At 52.0% G+C, this 17,299-nt stretch overlaps 2 protein-coding genes across 5 annotated transcripts in view; both read left to right on the top strand.

The window, feature by feature from the left end:
* ITGA5 (integrin subunit alpha 5) overlaps positions 1-3,983 on the top strand; it is a 34,795-nt gene extending 30,812 nt beyond the window's left edge. The window contains exons 28-30 of the mRNA XM_043968496.1: positions 1,276-1,377; positions 1,570-1,692; positions 2,900-3,983. Of these exons, the coding sequence (XP_043824431.1) occupies positions 1,276-1,377; positions 1,570-1,692; positions 2,900-2,983 (309 nt within the window). The 3' untranslated portion in view covers positions 2,984-3,983. The remainder of the gene's footprint in view (positions 1-1,275; positions 1,378-1,569; positions 1,693-2,899) is intronic.
* Positions 3,984-9,091: 5,108 nt separating this feature from the next.
* The window catches only part of ZNF385A (zinc finger protein 385A), a 29,268-nt gene continuing 21,060 nt past the window's right edge, over positions 9,092-17,299 (top strand). Inside the window, exons 1-2 of one of the 4 annotated variants that reach the window (XM_043964895.1) lie at positions 9,107-9,184; positions 15,769-15,839. Coding sequence is in view for 1 of the 4 variants with exons in the window: in XM_043964894.1 (XP_043820829.1) it covers positions 9,175-9,184 (10 nt within the window). In the remaining 3 variants the exon portion in view is untranslated. Of the gene's footprint in view, positions 9,185-15,434; positions 15,573-15,768; positions 15,840-17,299 lie in introns of those variants that run through there. The other 3 variants (XM_043964894.1, XM_043964899.1, XM_043964897.1) reach the window with 3 other exon arrangements.

Genomic DNA, 17,299 nt, shown 5'->3' with positions numbered 1-17,299 from the left:
ACTCTTCCTTGGCTGACATATGTAGTCCTTCTTTCAGAACCTTTTCAGGTTTACTTACTCTCCACCAGCCCCACCTTCAAGAGCCCATGGTTACCTCCAGGTCAGGGGAAGACTCGAGGTGATATGGGGGGATGGAGGGGTTAGATACAAATCTTTGATAAGACAGGATCTTGCACCCTCACAGTGGTTAAAATCCAAAAGAAGAGGGGGCAGCTAGGCAGCGCAGTGGTAAAGCACCAGCCCTGGACTCAGGAGTACCTGAGTTCAAATCCAGCCTCAGACATTTGACACTTAATAGCTGTGGGACCCTGGGCAAGTCACTCAACCCCCATTGCCCCGCAAAAAAAAAAAATATATATATATATCCAAAAGAAGGAATAGCTATGTGGGGCAGTGGATAGAGCACCATCCCTGGAGTCAGGAGGACCTGAATTCAAATCCAGACTTAGATGCTTACTAGCTGTATGACCCAGGGCAAGTCACTTAACCCCAATTGCCTCCCCCAAAAAATCTAATAGAAAGATATAACACTGGTACAAATAAACAATTATAGTACAAGGTACAACTTAAAATGCATGAGAGAGGGGGGCAGCTAGGTGGCACAGTGGATAGATCACTGGCCCTGGATTCAGGAGGACATGAGTTCAAATCCGGCCTCAGACACTTAACACTTACTAGCTGTGTGACCCTGGGCAAGTCACTTAACCCCAATTGCCTCACCAAAAAAAAAAAAAAAAATGCACGAGAGAGAGTCAGGCAAAGTTCTGAAGGAGGCCTGAGATAAGGAAAGGTCATTACTGAGATTATCAGACAAAGGTCTATGGACAGCATGACTATAGAGCTGGATTTTGAAGGATGGGTTGACAGACACAAGGATACTGTGAAGAGAAGACAGAAGGCTGGAAAGACAGAAACAATGCCTCGGTTTCCTCATCTATAAAGTAAGGCTTGCCCAGAAGACTTCCAAGGACCCCTTTTATCCTTTTTTTTTTTTTTTTAGTGAGGCAATTGGGGTTAAGTGACTTGTCCAGGGTCACACAGCTAGTAAGTGTTAAGTGTCTGAGGCCGGATTTGAACCCAGGTACTCCTGACTCCAGGGCCGGTGCTCTATCCACTGTGCCACCTAGCTGCCCCCCTTTTATCCTTTGATATGATGATGTGAAGAGACTCAAAACTACAGAAAAAAAATTGAGAAAAGAGATCTCTCTCCCTACCCCCTGAACTTATGGGGTAAGGGAATAGAGATGGCACTGACTTTCTCTTCTTCCCTTGCAGTGGGAACATCAGCCAGCCAGCCTACAATGCACCGCAGTATATGAAGCACTGAAAATGCCGTATCGGATCCTTCCCCGACAGCTGCCCCGAAAGGAGCTTCAGGCAAGTCGGGGACCTGGACCTCTAGTTGAGAAGCACAGGGAGGAAAGCAGAGGTGGGGGCCTCACCTCATAGTGCCTAGGACTTGGGTGGGTTCCCATCCCAGGTGTAGGGACCAGGCCAGGGCTTTGGGGTCCAGATACAGGTTGAGGGGAAGCCTGGAGTCCCCTGAAACCCCTTTCTCCTCCCCTCCAGGTGGCGACTGCAGTGCAGTGGACCAAAGCAGAGGGCAACCAGGGAGTCCCACTGTGGATCATCATCCTTGCTGTGCTCCTCGGCCTCCTGCTCCTCGGCCTCGTCATCTATGTCCTCTACAAGGTCAGTGGCAAGCCCAGGCAAACTCCCTCCATCCCCCAGGGCAGAACCTCCCAGACCCCCAGCAACAGTCTAACAGCCCCAGTCACGATGACTGCCCCATAACAACTCTGCTCACATGTTCTCTGGGGGCTGTGGCCACACCTTCAGCCACAGTGTCTGGAAGAAGCCAGTGAACAGTAAGATCTTAGATTCAAATCCTGGCTCTGCGACTTTGACTGAGTCACTTCCTGTATTGAGAGCTCAGTTCCTCATCTGTAAATGATAGAGCTGGACTAGATAGATGGCTGCTGGGGTCCCTTCCGGCCTTAAAATCTATGGGCAGGGGTGGCAGCTAGGTGGCGCAGTGGATAAAGCGCCGGCCCTGGATTCAGGAGGACCTGAGTTCAAATCCGGCCTCAGACACTTGACACTTACTAGCTGTGTGACCCTGGGCAAGTCACTTAACTCCCATTGCCCCGCAAAAAAAAAAAAAAAAATCTATGGACAGAAGGAGATTCTCTGGTGGGCTCACTGGGCACATATCTGGTGATTGCCAAAGGCAATGGGTTAGCTTTGCTGCTCTGTCTTCTCACACTGAGCATATAGGGAGCGACTGACCCTGTGTGGGGGACTTCAGGGGGAGGGGACAGGGACTTTGCACAACACTCACACGATGAGGATCAGGAGGAAAATGGTAGAAGAGTAGATGGAATCTTACCACTTTTATCCCCATCTCCCTCTGCCCATGAGATATTTCTGCTAACTTTCAAGAAACCAAGGAGAACTCACAGCCCCCCCCCAGATAATCCTGCCAGCTGCTTGAATCAGGAGGGGGGGAGATATGCTGAAGGGGTCTTGGAGGGAAGAAGAACTTGGAGCCCCTTGAGACGCTTCTGCTTAGGGATGCTTAGGGATTGGGGGGGGGGTTTAAATTCATTGCTTTCAGTGCCTCAGTCTAAGATCCAGATAGCCTGTCCCCCCTGCTTCAGGTAGCTCATTGATGTATTTCCTGTGACCCCAAGGCCAACTCCATGACCCTCATTATTGGCTCCCATACCCTCCAGTCTGGCCAGCCTGCTGAGGCCTTCCTAACCTTCACAAGCAGCATTCTGGAGTCAGTCAGGGGAGTAGAGGGGAGAAGCTAAGGGGGAACTGGGGGGATACAGTGCAAAGAAAGCCAGGAGGGAGATGGCTGGATGCTCACCTCTTTTTCTTCCCATGTCCCCAGCTGGGATTCTTCAAACGGTCCCTCCCATACGGCACTGCCATGGAGAAGGCCCAACTCAAGCCCCCTGCCACCTCGGATGCCTAAGATCTCCCTGCCCCAGACTCCTCATCCTGAAGGCCCTGACCCTCCCCAGCTGACTGGGGCAGGGGGAGGGAGCAGGTGCTTCCTAAAGGTGCTTAGGGTCAGGGAAGGGGGGGATTTGGTCTTCCCCCACCCTGGCTCAGAGACATACTTGAAGAGTTAGAGCTGGGGTTGGGAGAGCTGGGGACCCTCTCCCCAATGCACTGTGAAGGACCCTGCAACCCCAGCCCCTTGGAGACTTGGGACACAAAGCTCTTTGGCAATGGCTCCAGAACAGAGCTGGGAAGTCCAGTGCCAGATTCCCCGGGAACCAGCTGTCATTCCCCAGCTTTGAGGCTCCTAACAGGGGAGTTCAGTCCTTCGCCTTGTGAGAGATCCAAGGGCCAGAGAATCTTCTGACCTGAAAACCTGGAACTCTGTGGAGGGCAAATGCTCTGGACCTCAAGAGCCAGCCCGCCCCAGGCCTGGGTAAAGAAGGACCGCAGAGCTAGGAGGGTGGGCCCAGGCTCTGGCTCAGGACCGATTTAGAGACGGGACGGCCCGTTCTGTGCACCTGGCTCCAAGGAGAGCCAGAATTCGGATGAAGACAGGTCTCCAGAGGCGTCTGGCACTGACTGAGAACCCTGGGCCTCTCTAGGACTACTTGAGGATTCCAGCCCGGCTAGGACTCTGGGTTAGACTGATGTAGCAGCTCACCTGGAGGCAAGTCCAGGACCTGACTCAGGAGAAGTTGGAATCCCAGGAAGCCCAGGGCCCTGCTGGGAACTACAAGAGAGGCAGCTGCCAATCTGGAACTTCAATTTGGCCTCATTCCAGGGCCTAGGAGCAAGAGGGCCTGCCTGCCCGCCTGCCCGCCTGCCCTGGGCCAAGCAAGAATGTTCTTACAGCTGTAGTGATGCTGCCTCCTTCCCTTTCCTGCCCCTCTTCCTGGCCCTGGGGACATCCTGGGACTTATTTAAACTCTGTTGCAAGTGCAATAAACTTGGCTAGGGGCCACCACTGACCACAGGCCCAACTGTTGTCCTGCCCCACCCCCAAGACACACACACACACACACACAACTTCTGTGCCCTTTCAGGGCTCCTGGTTTCACTTTTTGTACTTGACCTCTTGTTTTACCTTTTCCCTGGGAATGGGGAATTAGTGTCTGAGAGGTGCCTGGAGAGAGATAAAATGACATGAGGAGAAAGAGAAATTCTCTTGGACTCTAGTCTGGAAGGATCAGGTTGGGAGGGGGGCTGGTGCTGAGGCCAATCAAGAGAGGGCATTATCATTTCCCAAACATCCGAAGGATGATCAGTCAGTGGTAACAAGATGCTAAAAGTCCAGGAGAATACTGGGAGAAGTTGAGCCAGGGAAGAGAAAGGCTGAGGGGGTCACTGGACCTTGCAGTCCTCTAAAGCATGATTTTTGAAGGGGGAAGGATACTTCTCTTTTCTGTATCTCTCCTTTGGGCCTGTAGCAGGAAGAGAGAAAATGACCTGAAGATGAAATTGAGATTAGACTTGAAGGGGGGCAGCTAGGTGGCACAGTGGCTAAAGCACCGGCCCTGGATTCAGGGAGTACCTAAGTTCAAATCCGGCCTCAGACACTTGACACTTATTAGCTGTGTGACCCTGAGCAAGTCACTTAACCCTCATTGTCCCACCAAAAAAAAAAAAAAAACAGAAAGAGATTAGACTTGAAGGATTTTCTATGATGTTTGGGAAACCCTAAAATTTGAAGGCAGCTGCCCAGAGATTGTCAGGCAGGTGGAGGACAATTGTCCTTCATAGACTGAGGTTGCAATGTTGGGATCTAGCCACTGGAGGGCAGCTTAGTCACAAACCCATGGACTGATGGTCTGAGGGAGGCTGTGGAACCATCACTCCCACCCCCAAGCTGTTCTGTGGTCTGTGACCCAGCTCTCCACTCCAGCCTAGCAGTAGTTGTATGTCCTCAAACATCCCTTTGGGGAAGTGAGGCTCCTTCTCAAGGGCCCCTGGGATGGTGAAGAATTGGTACTTGGGGGATGTGAGCAGGCAAGATAATAACAAGAAAGGTCAGGTTACTTCCATTCGGTCCATCCCAGTCTCAGTTCTCTTGGGGAATTTTTCCAAGTGTTTGTGGGGAGAGGAAGAGGAGGGACCTCCCTCCCAAGGAGTGAGGAAACACTGGCACCAAAAATATGGGTTCTTAGTTACATGGATTACTTCATCCATGCCCTTACCTCCTGCCCCGCAACCTTTCAGATCCTTTGTCTAGTATGTGTGGAGTCTCTCCTAAGGGCAGAACTTATGTGTGAGAGTAAGTGATTGGAGCTTGGCAGATGTGAGGGTGCCTGTTTGGGTGCAACCATGGGTGATCTCTGGTGAGTAATGTGACTCATCTTTTTTGTGAGGGATACATGTCCCATGACTCCCACAGAAGCTCAGGGTCTCTCAAGGACACACAGCAACTGACTTTGAGTTCAGATCAAGAAGGGGGTCTTAGAGATCACCTCATCCAACTTCCTCATTTTACATCTCAGGAAATGGAGGTGATGTGATTTGCCCAAGGTCATACAAGTGGTAAATAGCAGAACCAAGATTCAAGCCCAGGTCCTCCCAGTTCTAAATCCTATGCTCTTTCCACTTCATCAGAAAGAGAGTCCAGGGGGTGGCTAGGTGGCGCAGTGGATAAAGCACTCCTGGATTCAGGAGTACCTGAGTTCAAATCCGGCCTCAGACACTTGACACTTACTAGCTGTGTGACCCTGGGCAAGTCACTTAACCCCCATTGCCCTGCAGAAAAAAAAAGAAAGAAAGAAAGAAAGAAAGAGAGTCCAAAGTTTAATCCAGTTCAAGGTACAAATTGCTCCATCCCTAAACTAAGGGTCCATACCTTGCCTTCCCAAGATCTCCAAGCACTTAGAAGATGAGTGGGGCCTGAGTAAACCAAGAGAGCCTAAGAGAGGGGAGGAAGGCAGGAGCTGGAGTTTGGGGATGCCTGTGCCCCCACCCTCTCTATGCCAGACCAGAGGAAGAACAGAAAGCTGAGTAGTTGACCGCTAGAGGGGTACTGCAGAGGGAGCGACATCTGGCCAGCAGGAAGCTGATCTGGGGGTCTCGGGTTTCCCAACATCAATTAGAGCAGCCAGCCAGGCTCATTAGCAGCCTGGGGCGTAGAACTCATCAATAATAGATCCACCCCCATACTGCCCCCCCAAGCCCAGCCACTCACCAAGGTCACCCCTCCCCCTTCCACCCTTTCCTCCCCCTAACAATCCTTTCTCCCTTGAGTCAGATGCCCTTCCGCTCCAACAAGAGCCTTCTCCATTGTCTCCCTATCTTAAGAACTCTAATGAGGTATGGGGTAATCGTGGGTTATGAGGGTCAAAGATCTCTCTCTGTCTCTGTCTCTGTCTCATCTCTATCTCTACCTGACAAACCACCCCAGACGATCCTGTGCCTCAGTTTCCCTTCTAGAATAACAATAACTCATGTTTCTTTGACACTTGAAGGTCGGAAAAAAAAACGTTCTCCCTCTTAGCACCCATATCATTGTCCCTATTTTATAGACTAAGAAGCTGAGACTCAGGGGTTGTGGCACAACGGAGATTCAGACGCTAGCTGGGGGGCCAGTGCTCTTTCCACTCTATCAGCCAGCCTTTGGAATGCTGCTCTGATAGGGGTGAAATGGAAGAAGGAAGGAAAAGCAGTTCTGGGCTAAGAGTTCCCTTTTCTTCAACCTATGAAAAATAAGGAACCAAAATGTATTTCCACCTGCAGGGCAGCTGGCAAAGGTGAGGACTGGGACCAGATAACCCCTTGTCAGGCTCCCAGATAAGAACCAGGAATCCAGATACTCCGAGGTCCCACTGGTCCCTAACCTCTGATGCCTGGGTGGGGGGAAGGGGTCTAGATCCCAAGCCTCTGTCCTGGAAACTCTTTCAGCCTCCTTGAAGCAGGCCAGAACCCAGGTGGCCAGGACTCCAGTTTCCCAAGGCCTGCCCTCCTGTCCTTGAAATGGAGCCTGCCTGTCAGGGAAGGGAAATAGATCTTTTCCCTCCCAACATCAGATCGATGAGAGGGGACATGGTAGAGGAGATCAAAGTGTCCCAAAGATGGGAACATGAGCATCGGACCTCCCATCGATCGACTCACTGGGCCCCGTCCAGTTCTAACTCAGTGATTACTAGTCTCGAGATCTTGAGTCCTTCCCTCCTCAAGAAGCTGAGAATCTTGGCCACCAGCCCTCCCCCCCTCCCTAATCTATCCCCATTCCTGTCACCCTCCCCCAGACTCATTCTACTCTTCCTATCCCCACCCCCACCCCCAGAACCTTCTCCCTCTGGCATTCTGACTCAGGTTGTCCAGAGAATGGGCTTGGCATTCTGGGAGTTTAGGGGCTAGACGGTCTCTCTTTTTACCTTCTTTACTAAGGAAAGGGAAGGGGTAGCTGGGTGGTGCACTGGATAGAGCACTGGCCCTGAAGTTGGGAGGAACTGAATTCAAATCTCACTTCAGACACTTACTAGCTGTGTGACCCTGGGCAAGTCACTTAGCCCCAGTTGCCTTAAACATCAGGGGCCATCTCCTGTCATCCTGATGTAAATCTCTCCACTGGACCCAGATGACTCTGGAGGTGAGAGTGAGATTGGCGACCTTGCACAGCCCTCCCTCACTTAAATTCAATTCACTGCAAGTCATGACATCCTAATGTCATGGTCCTCTTTGAGAACCCGACAACAACAAGGGCAAGTAACAAGAAGTCCCAGACAGTAGCAGCTTCACCCATCTTCTCTACTGCCTCCCTGAATTCCTGCCATCATTCCTTTCCCCTCCAAAACCCAGATGTACTGGGTCCCCCCACACCCCCACTGAGATCCAGATAATTTGCTCAGGTACATTTTTTTGTATCAGGACCCAGGTCCTCAGGGGTCCTATCACCCAGCTTACCCCAATCCACTAAAATATCATACACACCAGGGAGCAGCTAGGTGGCACAATGGAAAAAGCACCAGCCCTGGATTCAGGAGGACCCGAGTTCAAATTCAGCCTCAGACACTTGACACTTACTAGCTGTGTGACCTTGGGCAAGTCACTTAACCCTCTTTGCTCCCCCAAATATATATATGTGTGTGTGTGTGTGTGTGTGTGTGTGTGTGTGTGTGTGTGTGTGTATCACACCAGTGATCTCTTCCACCAGGCTCATACCTTCATGCACGACCCAATTATCTTATTTCCCAGCCTATTCTTCTCCTCAGGACCCAGGCATCTCATTCCCAACCCATTCATTCAACTCAGGGCCTGAGCGTCTCATCCCCAAGCTCCACATTATCCCCCTGAGAGTCAGGTTTTCTTTTGCTCAGGCCTGAGGTGCTCTATCCCCCAAGTGTCCTATTGCCTAGTTCACACCACCCATTCCCCAGGCTCCTCTCTTACTCCCAGGCCCAATCATCCTATGCTCCAGCCCATTTGCCTCTTCAGGACCTAGGTAGGGTCCTTATTCTCCACCTCATTCATCGCTCCCCACCCACCCACCCCCAGGGCCTAGGTGTCCTGTGTCCCAGGCCCAGATCTCCTTCCAGGACCCAAATATCCTGTTCCTTAGTCCCAGGTCTAAACACTAAAGGTACCCTTTTGCCCAGTCCTCAGATTGCCCCCAAGACCCAAGGACATTTTTACTCCTTCCCTCATCCCCCCTTCAGGACCCAGGGAGGATGAACTCTGACCTGTACTGACCCAAGGCCCATCCCGTCCCTGGCCTAATCCTACAGCACCCCGGGATCTAGGTATTCTATCCCCCAGGCCCAGACCTCTTTTTAGGAACTGTGTATCCCATCCCCCAGACTCAGATCTTCCCTCCTCCCATGCAGATGTCCTGCCACCCAGATTTAGGGCTCAAGAAAGAAACAGAGAGAAAACCTGAGAGACAGTGAGACTGAAAAAGAGTCTGAGAAAGAGACAGTCGCCTGGAGAGATGGATGTAGAGCACTGGAACCCCCTCCCACACAGCGCCGCCTCCTCCTCGCTTGGCCTCCCACGTCCCGGCCCCCTCCCCCTCCTCCCTTTCCTCCCTCCCTTCCTCACCTGCTCTCAGCCTCAGCCCCGCCCCCGCTCCGCCCTAGCCCAGCCACCAGCTCCTCCCCTGGCTCCTCCTCCCCCCCCAACCCCGCCAGATCGGCCCCCGGGACGGAGCCGCGCGGAGCCCCGAACGCCTGGGTCCCCAGCATGATCCTCGGTGAGTGGCCTCCGTGGCTCCAGTCTCCGGACCCCTGGGTGTCCCCCCTCTGGATCTCCGTTCCCCCCAGTCCTGGGCTTCGTGGTGACAGCAGTCTCCTGTCAGAGCCTGGCTCCCCCTCCCCCCACATCTGGCTCCACATCTGTGCCCCCCCCAAGAGTCCCCTTTTCCCCTACTGTTCACTACTAGAGGAGGTGGGGGTAGGGGAGAACGAGACTCCTGTAATGAGTGTGCTGCATATTTATGAGACTCATGAATATTCTATGAAGGCAGCCTGGGATTGAGGAGGGGGATTGTTTGGGGGCTGAGGTTGGGGGGGGGGGTAGGAGAACTGCACTGCCACCACCACCTCTCCAACCCACATCCACACCGCCTGAGCCAAAGTGGAGGGGGAAAGGAGGAGGCTGGGAGCAAGGGTAAATTAAGGGAGATGGGGGGGGGGGTGGAATTGGTACAGTTTGGACCTAATGGAGACCGGGCAGAGTGGGGAAAGGAGGAAACTGGGACTGGGGTTGAAGAGAAAATCGAGTCTGAGAAGACTATGGGTATAGTAAGGGAAGAGGGACTGGGGGGGGGGGGGCTCGGGGAGTAAGAGTAATGGGACTGGGGCCTGGGTGCTGAGGGGGGAAGGGGCAGGGTTTGGAGGGCTGGGAAGGGGGTCACCAGGACTTGGAGGGTTTTGTGTAGTGGGGCTGTAGGGAATGGGAGGAGGGGTGGGGAGCTGCCTATCCCAAAGGCCTGGGCGGCTCAGATCCTGTCTCTGCTCCTGTCTCAGCAACCGTCCTGGTCCTACAGGCTGGAACCTGCCCCTCTCACTCCCAGTTCCATGCGCTGGGAACCTGTACCCTCCACCCCCCTCCTCCTCCTCCTCCTCCTCGGCTGCCCTGGGCTGGGGGAAGCCGGGCTTTGAGGGGGAGTGGGGACGGGGAAGGGGGAGGGGATTCTGTCTGGCCTCTGACAGCCCCATAGCCAACAACATCCCCATCCCTGGTGACCTACATCGAAAGGAGCCCTGGGGGATGGGGGTGGGGTGGGAGCCTGGCTCAGTCTTGGTCCTCCTCTTTATCTCTGTTTCTGACTTTGTTTCACTCTGTTGCCTTCCTCTAAATTCCTGAAGGCCCTGCCTGCTCTGACCTCTGATCTCTCTCTGACCAGGCAGGCTACTGACCCCCGTTTAGAGAAGCATACCCCCACCCCCCACCCCAGCCACCTGTAACTCTCCCTCCCTAGCCTACCCCCTACCTTGAAGACACCTGGACTCTTTGCTTCGGGCCTAGCAGCTGCCCTCCCCTCTAGCGGCAACCTTGCTTCTTCCTTTCTTCCTCCCGGCTTTTTTCTTCCCTCCTCCTTCCCATCCTGTCTTCCTCTTCCTCTAACCCCCTCTATTTCTCTTTCCTTCGATGCCTCTTGTTCTCCTGCCTACATCTCTCTCTTGTCTCTCCCCCTCCATTGTTTATTCTCTCTCATGGTCCTTTTCTGTGTCCCATCCATCTCTCTCTCTCTCTCTCTCTCTCTCTCTCTCTCTCTCTCTCTCCATTTCTCACCTTCTCTCTCTTTTCCTCCTTTCTATGACTCCATTAGGGGAGGAAGGAGGGACTGATCTCGTCAGCAGCCCTCCAATCTCTCATCCTCCAAAGCTTAGGCCTCCAGCCCAGAGGCTCAGCATTCCTCAGGCCTATGTGACCCCACACCCTTGGCCACACTCTGGGGGCCCAGGGCCTCTGTGACAGCAAAATTAAGGTCCAAGATAAGTTGGTTGGAGTGGCTCTTCTCCTAATGGCCAACGGAGCCCAGGGAGAGGTAACTGGACTCGAGAAGAGCAGAAAACCTGGGCCAGTAGCTTGGGTCCAGATTTTCTTAGAGTTCCCTTTGCTCACATCACCCAGGAAGGCACCATAATAACCCCTTACCTTTGCCAAACATAACAACAGAGGGGAAAAGAGGGAGGGAAGAGGAGGAGGGGGGTGAGGCTGCCACACCTGCCAGGAAGAAAAGGAGGGAGAGACAGAGAGAGAGAGGGAGGGAGAGATAGAGACAGGGACAAGCAGAGACAGAGACAGGTGGGGGAGGGAGAAAGAGAGAGAGAGAAAGAGATGGGGGAGGGAGGGTGATAGAGACAGAGGGACAGAGAGAGTGGGGGAAGGGAGAGAGACAGAGAACAAACCCCAAAGCCTGAATTTTTAGGCTCTATAAATCCTAGATTCTGGGCCGGTTTGGCTATGGTTGGGGCTGAATTCGAGTTTTGTTCTGAGGGAGCTAGAGATTCTAAATCTGGGGTCCAGTTCTGTTTCTAACTCTAACCTACAAATTGAGATCTTTGACAGCTGTTGAGTTCTAATTCCCTGACAGAAGGGGTCCAGAGGTTCCTCTGCCCTTCGATGTTTAGCCTGATTCCCACCCACCCCCACTCTAAAAACCATGGCATCCCTCCCCCATCCCCATCTCCCTACCCCCAGGGTGTATGTAGCAGGGAGGGGGGAGGGGAGCTGTTATTACTGATGATGGTTTAAATTGTTGCTCATAATCATCCCCCTATCCCTTTCATCTTTGACTTCAAAGCATTTTCTAGTTCTTAATCTGTCTCCTTCCTGGAAAAGGGAAACTGAGGAAAAGGAGAGGTCCATCTGGGACTCATAGAAAGAATGACCCAAGAATTTACCACTCCCCCCTTACCCCACTCCCCACACACTCCTTTGATAGGAATAAGAAAACTTGGGGAGAGTGGGGTGGGTAGGAAATGAATGCAAATCTCCTAGGAACCCCATCCTAGAGACCCGGGCCCCCACATTGCCAGGTCTCCTAGAAGGCAACTGCCCCGTCAAAGGTCTTTTCCTCCAGGGCTACCGGGGGCCACCCCACCAAACTCACCCCTCTTCATTTTTGGAAATCTCTGTCTTCCTTCCAGGACCAATTCAGATGATATTTCTTCCAGGAAGTCTTTCTTGAGCTGATTCTCTGACTCTTCTCCCCTTGATTCCCCCCCCCCCATAAAAGTTATTTCTTCTTCCTCAAATTTCTCTGAACACTTTCACATTTTCCCTTCATTTTGGTTATTTGTGTCCATGACTTTCCCCCTTTCCCCACTATTGGAGTATAAACACCTTGATGCCAATCTTTTTTTTTTTTTATCCCCAGGGCCTAGCCCGCTAATATTGTAGGCTCTATGTATATTTGTTGAGCTGACTAGAATGCTCTGGTTATCCAAAGCCTTTGACCTTGACCTTCACCCTCCAACCTCTGCTCCTACGGAGACCCTCACTCCAAAGTTCTGATCTCAATATTTCCTCTGCTTCTCTCTGGTTTGGGCTCCACCCCCACCCTTAAAATGAACCTTTCAGTCCCTCCCTCTGATCCTAATCTCTTTTTGAACCCTACTCTAACCTGAGCCTGACCCTTTCTGAAATACCGCTCTCTTCCAATTATCTCTGGTTCCTAATACTAACTTTCATTTCAGTGCCCACGTGGTCACTAGGCTTTTCCTATTCCCCACCCAAGGCTGCACCAACCCACGTTTTCTCCATTGGAATGAATGGACCTGACCCAGGACTGGGGGGACGTGTCTAGGGGATGAGGGAAGATGTTGAGGGATGGGGCTTTAGTAACTGGATCTATAAATTCCTGAGTTCCTAGCTGAGAGGGGCTGAGGGGTGGGTTTCAACAAGAACAAACAGGTATCTTGAAGCTAGAGGGGGAAATGAAGCTAAATTAAAATGTAGGAGTAAGGTTGAGGATGAAAACAGACATCAAAACAATTCTGAGATTACCTCCAGGATTAGACTACTGAGATTGTTTTGTAAAGCCCTTGTTGTTAGCTCGTGGCTGACTTTTCGTGGCCCCATTTGGGGTTTTCTTGGCAAAGATACTGGAATGGTTTCCATTTCCTTCTCCAGCTCATTTTACAGATGAGGAAACTGAGGCAAACAGGGTGAAGTGACTCCACCAGGGTCTCACAGCTAGTATTTGTCGGAGGCTAGATTTGAACTCAGGAAAATGAGGCTTCCTGACTCCAGACCCGGCACTCTATCCATTGCCACCCTGGTGCCTCTTCAAAGAGGGCAGGGCTCTCTCTGCCTGAGGGCAATTACTCTAATGAGCGTCTCTTCTTTGCCCCAGCCTTGATCCAGTTCCCTCCCTTTAGCTGCACAACCTCTTCCACTCACAAAAGCCCAAACCTTCCTCTCAACCAGTCAGCTGCACACCAGGACACCTGGGTTCCCTAGCTCATTTCCTGCCTTCTCACTCACACTCATCTCTTCCAATCCAATCCAGTTGGATTCAATAAAGATTATTAAACTCTTAGTAGGTGGGAGATCTTCCTCAAAATCAGTCCTGGATTTGCTTCCTCCCTTTCCCCACTGTCCTCATGAAAAGGAGAAACATTCCTCTGTCCCTAGGAAAGAGAGTCTCTCACTGGCCCCATCCCCCCCCCAACCAAACTTGGGGGCCCCAGTAGGAGCAGGCTCAAAAGAGAATGTCATAGAGTGGGAGGTGGAAATGCTGGTTTGAAGGTAATAGGACCTACTTCTGAAATCCAGCTTTGCCACTAGTGACCTATGTGACCTTGGGCACTTAGCCTCCCAGGGACTCGGTTTCTCCATCTGTAAACTAGACTATTTCACAGGCCCCCTCCTAAAGGGAGGCATCTCAGAGAATGGGGACAAGCATACCTGTCCCACCCCACCCCACTTTATTTATAGTATAGCATGGCAAACTGGCCAAAGTGCTTTCCTCACAACATCCTTGGGTACTATACCTGGGTATCATCGTTTCCTCTCTTTACAGATGAAGGAACTGGGGCTGGCAGAGGTTAAACGACAATTATTAGATAATCCCACAGTTTGTGTCAGAGCCCAGGTCTCGTGACTTCCAAGTCCAAATGCTCTTTCCATAATGCCTCTCTCTCTCTGTCTCTAATTGATCCCTTAACCCCCTACCCTGTCCCACACAAACACATCATGGCAGGGGTCCGATCTGGAAAAAAGGGGGGCGATGGTGTTGCATAGGTACCACTCCTTCGCCCCTCCACTGGGCACTCAGACATCGAGAAATCGTTCCCTCCCCTTCTCTCCAGACCTGGTATGAGGGGGGTGGTGGTGGTATGGATGTAGGTGATGGTTTACAGTTCCTCCCCACCCCCCGCCTTGTTCTAAGCCTTCCATCCTAGGGATGTGGGGAGGGGGGGAAGGGGCAATAACTGAGAGGATGGAGTTCAAGACCTGGAAGTCAGAGCAATGGGCACGGTGCCGCCTCCAGTTTCCAAGGGTGTGCTGAGAGGGAGGAGTAGAAGTGATAGCTCCTAGCCATGTGTGGTGAGTAGAGGGTGGGGAGGGAGGGTGCTGGGGGCTCTGGGAGAGCTCAGGTTTCTAGCACCATTCCCTGCTGCCACTCTGGGCTAGTTAATGCTGCCCAGGCCTGGTGTACCAAGGGATAAGGGGAGGAGGAAGGGACGGCAAGGCCATAAGAGCATGAAATAGGGAGAGGAAGTGACCAAAATGCGCCCATGTCCCACTGTCCTGTCTTAACCTCTGTAGTTTTCCCTCTCAGTCTTCTGTCACCATTTCTCCAGTCTCTGTCGATCGTGTTCCCTGTATCCATTCTCATCTCTTTCTTTTAAAAATATTATTATTTATTTTAAACAGTTCTTAAAAATATTTTGAGTTCCAAATTCCCTCCCTCCAGCCCCTCCCCCAGTCACTGAGCATTCCCATCCCTTTCTCTTTTTTCCCCTCCTCTCTTCAGAGCTGAGGTAGCTGAGGGCACGGAACCCAAGTGTTCAGATCCCCAGCTGCTAATCTAGAAAATTCAAATATCCCAAGCACCCACTTTCAGTCCCCCAAGCCGGACTCCAGCCTCCAGTAACCCCCTGCTTTCCCTGCGCCTCCGAGATGCAGCACCAGGATTCTGACATCCTGCCCAAAGAGTTCTAGCTCAGAGCTGAGGAGATGCCCCGGACTCCGGGGACAAACTCCCCCTACCCTGAGCTGTGTCTGAGTCTTCCCCCACCCCCTCCCTCTCTCCTCTGCTTCCCCTAATCCCTGCTCCCCCGCCCTCCCCTCTGCCCCACTTTTCCCAGATCCTGATTGGCTGATTCTCTTGGCCAGGCTTGGGGGGTGGGGGGATAGGAGAGGGAGGGTGTCAGGGGCAGGACCCAGGAAAAGGGAATTTGTCAGGGCTAGAGCCCGGAGTTGGGGGGGGAGAGGTGGGGCCAGTGCCCTGGGGCAGTGGGCACAAGTTCCACCAGGTATGAGAAAAAGCAGAATCCTGGAAGAGGGAGGAGAGGAAGAGTTTTAAAAGGACCCAGGCGACCCTTTCCTCCTTTGAAAAAGAGAAGGGACAGGAGCCAGTCCCTCAATCTCCTGATTCTACAGTTGTTCCTAGGAAAAAGCAGGTGGGGGTGGTCGGTGAGCTGGTGAATGCCTTGGTGCTCCCCCAGGCTGGGTGGCCCAGGTCAGATGGAGGCCCTGCGGGTCTCCCCAGAGTAGCTGCCTTGGCACGCCTCAATTGGGCTCTTTGATAGGCTGGGTTGGGTGGGGGGGGGGCAAGGTTTGGGAGAGCTGGGATTTTCATTTCCTCCTTTGGTTCAGACTTAGGCATTCCCCATTCTGATTGCCCTGGACTTGCTTCCTCCTTCAAAAGAGAAGCAGGAGATGCCTGGGTGAGAGAGAACTCAAATGGGGTCGGGGGGTCGGGGGAGGGAGAAAGGGGGAGGAGGGAGGAGAGAAGCTGAAGAAAGGTTTTATATGATTCGAGAGTAATGTTGATTATTAGTTAAGCTTTGTAATGAGGGAAGGGGGAAGGAACAAGTATTTATTATGTTCCAACTGTGTGCAAAACACCACGCTAAGTGCTTTACAAATATTCTCTCATTTGAACCTCACAACGACCCTGGGAGGTGGGTGCTATTATTATCCCCATTTGACAGTTGAGAAAACCGAGGCAGACAGAGGTTACATGACTTGCCCAGGGTCCCACAGCTGGTAAATGTCTAGGACGGTATTTGAACTCAGATCTTCCTGACTCTAGGCCCAGAGATCTAGCTATCCACTATGCCACCTAGACATTACTTAAGTGCTCTCTTCTGGGCTACTGAGGAATTCTGCAAAGCCCCTTCCCCCCAAATCTGGGCCTCCAATTTCTCCATTGGATCAGTAGGCTGAATCAGAGCCATCTTTCTCCCTAATTAGTTTTCTTAATAGAAGTACAAAATGAGAGAGAGGATATTTCTGCCTTCTGCCTAGTCAGATCTCATCTTCCTTTTCAAGTGGGAAGGATCCGAAGATCATAGAATTTGGAGCTGGAGGGGACTTTAGAGGTCCCTGAGTCCAGGGCCTTGATTTTACAAAGGAGGAAACTGGCCTCCAATGGTGAAATGAATTGCTTAAAATCACAGTGGTGGAAATGAGCTGAGGCAGGATTCACACTCTAGACCTCTGACTCCAAACCAGTAACCTTTCCCATCACACATGGACTATTGTGTTCCATCCTGCCTTATTCTTAGAAAGGGAGACTGTCTAAGGAGCTCGGAACCATTACACAAGAACCTTTCCATCAGGGAAAAGGCATTAGAATAGTTCTTCTTGGGGGGCAGCTAGGTGGCGCAGTGGATAGAGCACCGGCCCTGGAGTCAGGAGTACCTGAGTTCAAATCGGGCTTCAGACACTTAACACTTACTAGCTGTGTGACCCTGGGCAAGTCACTTAACCCCAATTGCCTCACTAAAAAAAAAAAAAAAGAATAGTTCTTCTTGGGCCCAGAAGGCAAAATGCAGAGGAATGAACAGAAGCTGCACAGAAGGAAAATACTTCCTAACGACTGGAACTATCCCAGAGTGAGAAGGACTGAGTCACCTCTCCCCACCCCCCTTCCTAGCCCGTATATCCCATCCCTCCTCCCTTTCACTGGAGGAAAGGGTCACCTGGCCTGGGACCTACTTTCATTTCTCTTTTCTTCCCTCTTCCAAGCTTCTTCTCCCTTTTCTTATACCTGGTGGGAACTCATGCCCACTGCCCTGGGACACTGTTCCCAGGCCCCCTGCCCCAGGGCCACAAGCCTGACAAATTTCCTTTTCCTGGGTCCTGCCCCTGACACCCTCCCTCTCCTGTCCTCCCGTCTTCC

This window comes from Dromiciops gliroides, chromosome 5, assembly GCF_019393635.1.
Source record: "Dromiciops gliroides isolate mDroGli1 chromosome 5, mDroGli1.pri, whole genome shotgun sequence".
In the NCBI taxonomy this organism is placed as follows: Eukaryota; Metazoa; Chordata; class Mammalia; order Microbiotheria; family Microbiotheriidae; genus Dromiciops; species Dromiciops gliroides.
The sequence above is the reverse complement of the archived record's forward strand: the minus strand, read 5'-3'. Positions and strand labels throughout refer to the sequence as shown.